Raw genomic sequence first — 11,629 nt, 5'->3', positions numbered from 1 at the left:
TTCTGTAGACCACGGAGCCCCCAGATGAGGGCTGTGTGGGCCTGGTCACGACAGGCTCCACAGAGTGTCACACAAGCCATGTGCAGGCCATGCTGAGGCAGCTTTATTTCTCGGGGTCACACACAGTTTGGAAACCTGTCCCTCTCGGGCTGCACCTACCAAGGGAGGGGCCGAGAGGGAGGCCAGGCTAGGCAGCCAGATAGCTGGGCGTGCTGTGCCCTTTGCCTGCCCGCCCTCACCAGCTGGGGTGAGGGTGGGGGGCAGGGGCAGCGTGGTCCACCTGGGTTCTCCTCACAGGGTGCCCCTCCTGCAGGCTGCTGGGAGGGTGGTGGCCAGGCTTCAGGAAGACCAGTGCCATGGGGTTATCTGCTGCCTGTGGTCACTGCGGGGCGGGGTGGTACTCCCAGCTGGGACGGGTAGTGGTTGCGGGCGGCCAGGCTCACAGGGCTGCTTTCCCTGCCTGGCGGCCCCTCTGCTGCAGCTTCCGGATGAGCTCCAGGAGGTTCATCTGCAGGGTGAGCTCCTGGGGTGCAGATGGGCCCAGGGGGTCCTCCTCAGCCCTGGCAGAACCCAGGGAAGCAGCCTCCTTTCCCCAGGCACTCGAGGCGACCATCAGGGCCGAGGGGGCACCGGGCAGGGAGCCTGTGGGAAGTCTGGCCGCTGCCTGCCAGAAAGGGGCTGAAGCTGGGACTCGGCCCGCAGCAGGGTCTGCAGCAGCCCTGGCTTGGCACACACAGAGGTGCGCAGGGATGCAGGGAACCGCAGATGAGGGCCATGTGGCACACAGTGGGCCTCCGAGCAAGGTGGGCGATGCCCTGCAGGCAGCTGGCTTGTCCTCCGGTGGCAGAGGCCCCCCCCAGTGACCAGCTAGACCCCCAGAGGCGATGTGGCCTTTGGGGACCAGTAGCCCCTGGGCTGTGCCAGGCGAGGCCCACGGCACTGACCTGTGGGTTGGTGGTCACGTAGAAGCCGGCTACCCCTGCCTTCTCCAGTGTGCTCTGCTGGTCTGCCACCTTCCGGTCCAGCTCCAGCACGATCTTCTGGTCCATGGCCCGCTGCTCCTCACGGATCCGGTGTTCCACTGCCTGCCATGGAGAGGGCGGCTCAGGGCTCAGCCTCCTGCCCGCCCACCGATGTCACAGACACACTCCTGGCCTGCCACCTCCGGTCCCTCTTCCCTCCCCAGTTGCTCCAGCTTCAAAAGTAAGGATGGTGTATGCACTGCACCTGCAACTATGACCCTCCCACACAGAGCCCTGTTCCCAACACCCTTCTTCCCACCTCCTGCCAGGTGTCCTCCCTTTGATCTGCCGGGTGCCACCTGGCACTGACCCCCATGAACGGCCAGATGCTGGCCCCACCTCTGCTGGCTGTCCAGCTGACCACCGTCTCTTAGCCTCTGCATGTCTCCTCCCACTAGAGCTGCCACCGCCCCACTCAGCACCTCCTTCCTGCATGCCCTGGCTTGGGGCTGCCTCGGGACCCTGTGCAGGTCTGGGCATGCACCCTCCCCTGGGGGTTCTTGGTTGTGGGTGGGCCTCTGGGTTGTTCCTGTCCATCTGGGAATAGGACTTGGTGGCTCCATCCTCCCACCACTGTCCTCGCATCCCCAAGGACGTGGGGCACAGTGGCCCCCACTCACACCTGCCCTGCAAAGGCCCAGGCTGAGGAGCTGTGGTCTGGGGGAGCACGTGGAGGGGTGGGGGCACCACACACTCTTCACTCATGCCAAGTGTACACCCCCCAGCAAAGAGCAATACATGGGCACGTCAGGCCTTTGTGGTACCCATGCTTAGCACACCCATCCAAACAGTAACACGCAGGCACATCAGGCCCTTGCGGCCCAGCCCAGGTCGGCTCCCACACCACTCCGATCCCCTCCACATGGCCCTGTCAGCGGAGTGCAGGTGGGCCCCTCCCATGCCCACACCCCTACCTCGAGCTCACGCTGCTGGGCCGCCTGGAGCACAGGCAGGTTGTGGGGCCGGCAGGCCTGCTGGGCTTCCTGATGCTTCTGTCGCAGCGCCTGCCTGAGCACTGGGAGAGGACGAGACCAGAGAGGCACCGTCAGGTGGCGAAGGGTGAGGAGGGGTGAGGTGAAGGCATGTTCTGGCTGTCCCAGCACCACAGGCAGCAGGCCAGTGGTGGGGATGTGGTAGAGGCCTGCACCGGATGCTGGGCGGAGCTCCGGACACGCAGCCCCCAGCCCACTCGGGCCTGCTCTCACCCAGGGTATGGTGGTCTGCAGCAGCAGGGCTCCAGACTCCTAGAGGAGGGGGAGGCCAGGCATGTGGGGTGAGGGTGGAGCCAGGGCCACAGCCTGAGCGCAGGGAATTGGAAGATGGGGGATGGGGGAGACTGCGGGCTGGAGGTTTCTAGGCCCACATGGCTACAGGCCAGGAATCCGGCGTGACAGGCCTATCATCTGTGGGATATCCACTGAGATGTCCCAGAGACCACGCAGGCAAAGGCCCAGGAAAGGAGGACAAGCAGGATGACCTCTGCTCCAGGGTACAGCAGTCACTCCTCTGCTGTCCTTGGTTGGCGGAGGGGCGGAGCCACCCTGCACACCCTGTCTACAGCTCCCAAGGGAATAGGGTGGCACAGACCATAGGGGGCCCAAGGATATGATGACCAAGTAGGATTTATCCCAGGAATGCCGTTTATCCTAAGAATTTAAAAAATGCACCGTTTATCCCAGGAATTTAAAAAATACTGTTAATTCACTCTAGTCACCAAAAAGTCACTTGATCATTTCAAAAGATGCAGAAAAAAAGCTTTGACAAAACCCAACATCCATTCCTGACAGATACACTCATCCGGGGACAGACGTCCATCAAACCCGCCCCACAGGGAAGGGACCTCACATCACCAGGAGGCACTTTTGCCACAAACGTTTAGCACATATCGTCACGCTGTCCAGGTCACAGGGAGCACAGAAGGTGGACAGGGAGGGAGGATGTCAGCATGAGGCAGTCCATCAGATCCAGAGTGGGGATGTTCTAAGGCAGAATGCCCCGGACTCTTCAAAAAGTCAGCACCACAGTGAATGGTGGGAATTCTTTCAGAAGCAGAGGCCAAACCGCAATGCACAACCACACACTGGATCCTTGTCAGTGGATAATCAGAGACAAGTGTTGGTGTGTCTGAACATCAGAACGCACCCTGGAATGACTGATTTCTATCCATTGTGGTTACACAGCTGTGTTCTTGTTCTAGATCGCTGGTTCTAACATTGGACCAAGGCTGACCCCAAGGATGTCCGGAGACATTCTTGGCTGTTGGCTCTGGGGGAAGGTGCCACTCTCGTCTAGTATAGAAGCCAGGGATGCTGTTTAATGTTTTGCAAAGAACCATGAAGACCTGTCCAGCCACAGATTCCAGCATCGCTGCTATTAAAAACTTTGCTCTAGAGGAATGCTGAGGGCTTCTGGGGAAGTCGGCGGTGTTGCATACATTGATGGACAAAAAGAATCTTGTCAAAACTTTAATTACTGAGTGGAGCTGGAGAACGTATGGGTATTCATTATAGTGTACTTTCAACTTTCCTGTTTATTTTAAAAATAAAGTTGGGTAAAAATAAAACGACAAAGGTGAGAAATCTGAGGGGGCCAGAAAAGCGGCCCGGCACACCCCGCTGGAAGGGGCTCCGGAGGCCCCTCCCACCCCTGTAGGGATGCCTGGGAGGGGCCAAGGCTCAGGAGGTTTTGCCCAGCGTGTGGCTCCAAGGGACGAGTTTTCAGGGCCCAGAGGGTGCCTCGGGGCTCCGTGCATGGGAACCTGATGCACCTTGGAGAGGGAACGGGCCCTATCGGGCGCTGCGGGGCTACGCGCAGCCAGAGCTGCTCACGGGCTGACGGATCCCGCCTGGGAGTGGGTGAGAGCATCTCTGGGGGTCCCGCGCGAAGGTGACACTGCAACTGACAACGTGGAGCTGACTGGACCCCATATGCCATCAAGCCCCGCTCCCTCAATGAGGTCGATTTCAGGGGCTGCTGCCGAACGGAACCCGGGTAAGGGCTCCGCCCGAGACCAAGCAGCCCGGGCAGGCCGCCCCCGCCCCCGCGCACCTCGGTGCTCGTTCTGCAGCCGTAGGCGCTGGTTGTACAGGCTCTTCTCGGTGAGGTGCTGGATCTCCAGCAGCCCCTGCACGATCTCGAACACGGTGCCGTCGAGCAGCGCCAGGGCCAGGTCGCTGAGCGTGGTGTAGGACAGGCGCTGCTGGAAGGAGCTGCGGGCGGAGCGCGGTGAGCCCGCGGCCCGCTCGCCCGGACCCCCAGCCTGCCCGCCCCAGCGGCCGCGCACCTGGGCAGCTCCTTGACCAGGCCCTGCAGCGCCGATAGCAACTGGTAGTGCCGCTCCTGCTGCCGGGCCCCGTCCGCCGCCTCCTCCAAGGAGCCAGAACAGCGCTCCATAGCGCCCGCGCCGCCGGCCGCCGCGCAAGCGTCGCGCTCCTGTCACGTCAGAGCACACCGCGGCGCGCCACGCCCCCTTTCACGACAGTTCCAGACAAACCCCGGCCAGCTCTCGCCTCACCGGAAGGAGGCCGGCTCTGCCCTGGAGGAGGCTCCGAGGAGCAGCCCGCATTGGCCCCGCCCCTACCAGGGGCCCCGTCCCTTATTCTACGCCCTGCTCAGACCCTGCCGCTCCGCTCACACCCCGCCCCTACCCTGCCGCCCCGCCCCTTACCCTCTGCCCCGCCCCTTACCCCGCCCCTCCCTTTACCCCGCCCCGCCCCTTACTCCGCCCCACTATTTACTCTGCCGCCCCGCCCCTTACCCTGCCTCCCTGCCCTTTACCCTCCGCCCCGCCCCTTACCCTCCGCCCCGCCCCTTACCCTGCCGCCCCACCCCTTACTCTGTCGCCCCGCCCTTTACCCTCCGCCCCGTCCCTTACCCTGCGGCCCGGCTCTGTACCCTGTCTATCATGAATAGTGCTGCTGGGTGTAATTGCATTCTTGTTTGAATTTGGAGATAGATTTTCAAAGCAGTTAACTAAAAACTGAAAGCATGATTGTTGGGTCTCGTTTAGCTTTAGAAAACACCGCCCAGCTGTCTTATGAAGTGGCTGTACCTATATCCGACCAGCATTGAGGGGGATTCCTGTTGTTCCTCACCCTCCAGCGGTGGATATGGTCATATATTTGAAGTTTAGCAGTCCTAATAGGTGTGCTGTGATATCTCATGATTTTAATTTGTAATTCCCTAGTAGTATGATATTTTTGTATAATTTTTGTATGATTTTTACTATGTGTAAGTCTTTTTTTGGCCAGGTGTCTGTTTGATCCGTACCCATTTTTTTTTTTTTAGCATGGGTTTGTTTTAGAGGTTTTTGTCTATTTCTGAAATGTAGCAGGGCCGTATGGTCCTTGCTCGTCCCCACCATGTCCCCTGACTCCCTTTAGTCTGTGGAAAACTTTAGTCAAAGAATAAGTTTCACCAGAGAAATGAGAAATGCTGAAACAAAGGAAAACAGTCAAAGGAGACTAAATAATAGTAACGTAGGCATTACGCATAGTCAAGGACCTTTACTTATTTCTCAAGGGCTATAGATAATATTCTTTGCCATATCCTATGAGCTGTCTTACAGATACTGAAACCCCAGGAAGAGAAGTTCACTACATGATGATCAGGCTGAATCCAGAACATGAGCTGCCACAATTCTGAGAATTGACTGCAAAGAAATGGGAACAAATGGACCCTGGGCCTGAAGATGAAGTACCTAAAACAACCAAGATGACACTTGTCAGACCACTGATGACCAGTTGAAGGTGACCATTAGAGATGACTGTGCTGTTTCTGCATGTAGCCCTCCCCACCCCCACCCCAGTTCTGTCCATAAAAGCTCTCATCCCTTGCTTGTCAGGGGTAGAGGGGCCTTTGGACAGATGTCCACCACCCTTCCCCGCCCCAGTTGTTGGCACCTGAAATAAAGCAAACTTTCCTTTCCACCAACCTGGGCTATTTATGGGGCTTTTGGGTGGTGAGTAGCTGGACCCCACCACACTTCTTTCGGCAACATTTTGAACCCAAATCCTTTCTTGGACTTGTGGTTTAGAAATATTTTCCTCACAGTTTGTGTCTTGTCTTTTGACTTTCTGAATAATGTCTTTGCCGACTACAAAGTGGCACCTGCCGTGGGTGCTTGCCATCTACCTGCACGAGGAGTAAATCATGTGCTGCTGCAGCTGCTGACCTTTAACCCTCTGTGAAAGGCGTTCAGGGTGGAGAGCAGGAATGAGGCCCTCAGAGCTGGGGTGGGGTGGGGGGAGCGAACCTAACAGGATAAGCCTTCAGATAGACATTCTCAGGAGCTGATCTTATGAGCCCATTTCTTGTATCTCCTCATCTCTAGAAAAGCAGTAAAATCCTTCATGGTGGTGACTGTTCCTCATGACTAGCAAAGGCTTCATGAGACCAGCAGAAACCTAGTAGAAACCACATATTTGAAAAAATATGTGCTTGATTGCTCATATCTCCCCTTCACCCAAATCACATATATCTACTGACCTCCTTGTCTCCCTCCCCCCCACCCCTCTCTTTGGAGCAGTTTCTCAGACTTACCTGAGGTGCTGTCTCTTGGACTGCAGTCCTCATTTTGCCCCAAATAAAATTTGACTCGCAACTCTCAGGCCATGCATTTTTTTTTTTTTTTTTTAAAGTCAATACCTTTCTTAGTAGACACCTTTAAGTTTATAAAGCCCACATTGTTTTTTCTCACATGGACTGGCTTTTTGTGTATTAAAACTCAAAGCTTATGATGTACGGATCAAACCCCGCATCATGTAGATTTTCTTCTCTTTCTTTGTAATTTTGATGATTTTGTATTATAAATGTCTTAATCAGTTTGAGTGAATTTGGTGTAAATTTTTCAAGTTTGTATTTACAGTAATTTCATTTCATATAGTTTCCAGCTAATTGTCCCATAACCATTTTGGAGGAGTCATGGTATATCTGGCTTGAATTTAGTTTGAATTTCCTTAGTTTAATGGAGGCAGCAGAAGTGTTTTGAGGGCCTGGGATTTCTGCTGACCTGAGAGGGCAGCTTGGTCTGGATTCTTCCACTGGATGGCAGCGTTGACTTAAAACAATATTCACAACCCAAAAGTTGAGAGTTGTTTTATTCAGCAGAAACTTTTAGGACTCAAAGCCCAGGAGACAGCATCTCAAGTGACACTGAGAGACCTGCTTTGAGGAGGGGAGCCAGGTTACATAGAAGTTTTGCAACAAAGGGAAGGTAGTCTAACATCAAAAGATGACTGTTAATTAAAGAGAAGCAGATATCCCAAGTTAAGGAATGTAGTATTTCTCTATGTATGGGAAGAGGCAAGAGTCTGGACTCATTGAAATAGTTTCTCTCATTTACATCTCAGCTATCCTGAGCCCAGTATCCTGTGTTTTTCACATCCTGAGGTCCCTTGGGCTCACCTTAAAAGTGGCTGCAGCTTGACGGCTGTTTTGTTCTTGTTGTTCAGTCTGTCAGTCGTGTCTGACTCTCTTCGACCCCATGGACTGTAGCATGCCAGGCTTCCCTGTCCGTCACTATCTCCTGGAGTTTGCTCAAACTCATGTCCACTGAGTCAGCGATGCCATCCAACCATCTTATTCTGTCACCCCTGTCTCCTCCTGCCCTCAGTCTTTCCCAGCATCAGGGTCTTTTCTAATGAGTTGGCTTTTTGCATCAGGTGGCCAAAGTATCGGAGCTTCAGCTTCAGCATCAGTCCTTCCAATGAGTATTCAGGGTTGATTTCCCTTAGGATTGAGTGGTTTTCAGTTTAGTTCAGTTCAGTTGCTCAGTTGTGTCCCACTCTTTGTGACCCCATGGATTGCAGCACACCAAGCCTGTCTGTCCATCAACAACTCCCTGAGTTTACTCAAACTCATGTCCATTGAGCCGGTGATGCCATCCAACCTTCTCATCCCCTGTTGTCCCCTTCTCCTTCTGCCTTCAATTTTCCCCAGCATCAGTCTTTTCCAATGTGTCAGTTCTTTGCATTAGGTGGCCAAAATATTGGAGCTTCAGCTTCAGCATCAGTCCTTCCAGTGAATATTCAGGACTGATTTCCTTTAGGATGGACTGGTTGGATCTCCTTGCAGTCCAAGGGACTCTCAAGAGTCTTCTCCAACACCACAGTTCAAAGGCATCAATTCTTTGGTGCTCAGCTTTCTTTGGAGCCCAACTCTCACATCCATACAAGACTACTGGTTGACTGGTCTATCTCCTGCTAGATCGCGGGTACTCTTCTCCCTCCTGAGTGCCCTAAGGGCTCACTAGCTCACCTTGGAGGGCTGCAATCTCTGATGACTGTGACATCCTTATTTCCAGATATATGGCCGGAAATATTCCATTTCTCACCTGGGGAAGGCCGAGCCCGCCTCCCTGACCCGCCGCTGCCTGTAGCGCTGAGACCAGGCCTCGCGGATGCACAGGAGTTTTGTTCCGCGGTTCACCCAAAGGCAGCTGCGGCCCCTGTGGGTGGGGCCCAGAGTGAACGTGGGATGGGCCCCTGGCACCCTAGCTGCATCCCGTCTCCAAGCGGAGGGGTGAGGGCTGCAGTGTAGGTTCAGGGCTCCTGGGTGGTGCTTTGGCACCTGGGGATTCGCTGCGGGGTAAAGGCGAATCAGGATATTCGCCTTGTTATTTGGCAGCTCCCTCAGCCGCCAACACTGCAGACTGGGGACCCAGGCCTGCCCAGGCTCCAGGGGGTGGCTCCCATCCAGCCCAGGTCACCATGGCCTGAGGTAAATAGAATCAGCACTTTTTTCTTTACTTTTTTTTTTTTTGTTTTTATCCGATAATTTTAATTGGAGTGTATCCTGGCTGGCAACAGTCCATGGGGTCATAAAGAGTCAGACACGACTGAGCATCTGAGCACATATAGGTGGATTACAATGTTGTGGGTTTTTTTTTTCCTTTCTTTTTTCAATCTACAGCAACTTGAGTCATTTATATATAGCGTATTTACATTCTTTTTCAGGTTCTTTTCCCACATAGGTTATTGGAGAGTGTTGATTGAGGTTGCTTGTGTTACATTGTGGGTCCTTGTGCCTTGTTTTACAAATGGTAGTGTGCATATGTTAGTTTGAAACAGCTCATTTCTCCCTGCCCCACACCTTTTGTTTTTGGTGACTGTAAGTTTCTCTTTGGAGTGTATGAGACTTTCTCTTTGGTAAAGAAGTTCATTTGTGTATATTTATAGATTTAACTGGAAGTGAATGACCCTTGTCTCTCCCTGTCTCCCTCAGTCCCCTTGGTGGGACCGTCTCTTCTTTCTCCCCTGTGGCTCGACGTGACATGCTCTCCTCCCTCTTTACGGTGAGAAGTATTGCGCTGTGTGTACCCATCTTCGGTATCTGTTCAACAGTCTTTCTACGCTTAGGTGGTTCCGTGTCTTGGCTAGGGCACCTAGTGCAGCTGTGATCACAGGGCTACCCTTGTATCTTAAAAGGTTAGTTTTGTCCAGGTCTCTGCCCAGGTTTGGGACTGCTGGGTTCTAAGGTACTTCTGTGTTTAGCTTTTTCAAGAACCTGAATACTCTCCTCCCTAGTGGAGGTGCCAACATGCATTCTCAACAACAGGACAGGAGGGCTCCCTTCTCTCCACACCCGCTCCAGCGTTTATTGTTGGAGATGTTTGGAGATGGTCATTGTGACCAGTGTGAGGTGATACCTCATTGAACTTTTGATTTGCCTTTCTCCAATAATCAGTGATGCTGGGAGCATCTTTTCATGTGCGTAACGGCAATTTGTATGACTCCAGCACAGATATATCCTTTTTTGATCTTAGGCACATATTTTTCTTGAGTTGTTTGTATTTTTGATATTGAACTGCATGAGTGGACTATATTTTCTGGAGATGATTTCCTTATGGGTATCTTTATTTAACAGAAGCAGACGATACTAAAAAGAGGTGGCAAGGATATACAGAAGAACTATACAAAAAAGATCTTCATGACCCAGATAACCACGATGGTGTGATCACTCACCTAGAGCCAGACATCCTGGAATGTGAAGTCAAGTGGAACTTAGGAAGCATCAGTAAAAACAAAACTAGTGGAAGTGATGGAATTCCAGTTGAGCTATTTCAAATACTAAAGATGATGCTGTGAAAGTGCTGCAATCAATATGACAGCAAATTTGGAAAACTCAGCAGTGGCCCAGGACTGGAAAAATTCAGTTTTCATTCCAATCCCAAAGAAAGGCAATGCCAAAGGATGCTCAAACTACCATACAGTTACACTCATCTCACACGCTAGCAAAGTAATGCTCAAAATTCTTCAAGCCAAGCTTCAAAAGTATATGAACTGTGAACTCTCAGATGTTCAAGCTGGATTTGGAAAACGCAGAGGAACAAGAGATCAAATTGCCAACATCTGTTGGAGTATCAAAAAAGCAAGAGAGTTCTAGAAAAACATCTACTTCTGCTTCATTGACTATGCCAAAGCCTTTGACTGTGTGGATCACAACAAATTGTGGAAAATTCCTAAAAAGATGGGAATACCAGACCACCTGACCTGCCTCTTGAGAAACCTGTATGCAGGTCAGGAAGCAACAGTTAGAACATGGAGCAACAGACTGGTTCCAAATAGGGAAAGGAGTACACCAAGGTTGTATATTGTCACCCTGTTTATTTAACTTATATACAGAGTACATCATGTGAAACGCTGGGCCGGATAAAGCACAAGCTGGAATCAAGATTTCTGGGGGAAATATCAATAACCACAGATATGCAGATGACACCACCCTTATGGCAGAAAGTGAAGAAGAACTAAAGAGCCTCTTGATGAAATTGAAAGAGGAGAGCGAAAAAGTTGGCTTAAAACTCAACATTCAGAAAACTAAGATCATGGCATCTGGTCCCATCACTTCGTGGCAAATAGATGGGGAAACAATGGAAACAGTGACAGACTTTATTTTTGGGGGCTCCAAAATCACTGCAGATGGTGACTGCAGCCATGAAATTAAAAGACACTTGCTCCTTGGAAAAAAAGGTATGACCAATCTAGACAGCATATTAAAAAGCAGACATTACTTTGCCAACAAAGGTCCATCTAGTCAAAGATATGGCTTTTCCAGTAGTCATGTATGGATGTGAGAATTGGACTGTAATGAAAGTTGAGTGCCGAAGAATTGATGCTTTTGAACTGTGGTGTTGGAGAAAACTCTTGAGAGTCCCTTGGACTGCAAGGAGATCCAACCAGTCCATCCTAAAGGAAATCAGTCCTGAATATTCATTGGAAGGACTGATGCTTAAGCTGAAACTCCAATACTTTGGCCACCTGATGCGAAGAACTGTCTCACTTGAAAAGATTCTGATGCTGGGAAAGTTTGAAGGTGGGAGGAGAAGGGGATGACAGAGGATGAGATGATTGGATGGCATCACCGGCTCAACGGGCATGAGTTTGAGTATGCTCCAGGAGTTGGTGATGGACAGGGAAGCCTGGTGTGCTGCAGTCCATGGGGCCACAAAGAGTCGGACACGGCTGAGCAACTGAGCTGAACTGATCTTTGTTTACAATTATTTTTTCCCTTTTCTGAGGGTTGTCTTTGTCGTTTGTTTAGGGTTTCTGTTGCTGTTCAAATAGTTTTAAGGTTAATTAGATTCCTTTTTATTATTTTTGGTTTAGTTT

The 11,629-nt window shown here is 51.8% G+C and overlaps 1 protein-coding gene across 1 annotated transcript; it reads right to left on the bottom strand.

The window, feature by feature from the left end:
- Positions 1-79: 79 nt before the first annotated feature.
- Positions 80-4,470, bottom strand: DGCR6L (DiGeorge syndrome critical region gene 6 like). Its single transcript, XM_061141293.1, has 5 exons — positions 4,306-4,470; positions 4,071-4,231; positions 1,937-2,037; positions 945-1,085; positions 80-523 (listed from the first exon to the last, which is right to left on the bottom strand). Exons 1-5 carry the CDS (start codon positions 4,413-4,415, stop codon positions 440-442), a joined length of 597 nt encoding a protein of 198 aa, XP_060997276.1. The 5' UTR covers positions 4,416-4,470; the 3' UTR covers positions 80-439.
- Between the last annotated feature and the right edge of the window lie 7,159 nt (positions 4,471-11,629).

Source organism: Dama dama, chromosome 5 (genome assembly GCF_033118175.1).
Source record: "Dama dama isolate Ldn47 chromosome 5, ASM3311817v1, whole genome shotgun sequence".
Lineage (NCBI taxonomy): Eukaryota > Metazoa > Chordata > Mammalia > Artiodactyla > Cervidae > Dama > Dama dama.
The sequence above is the reverse complement of the archived record's forward strand: the minus strand, read 5'-3'. Positions and strand labels throughout refer to the sequence as shown.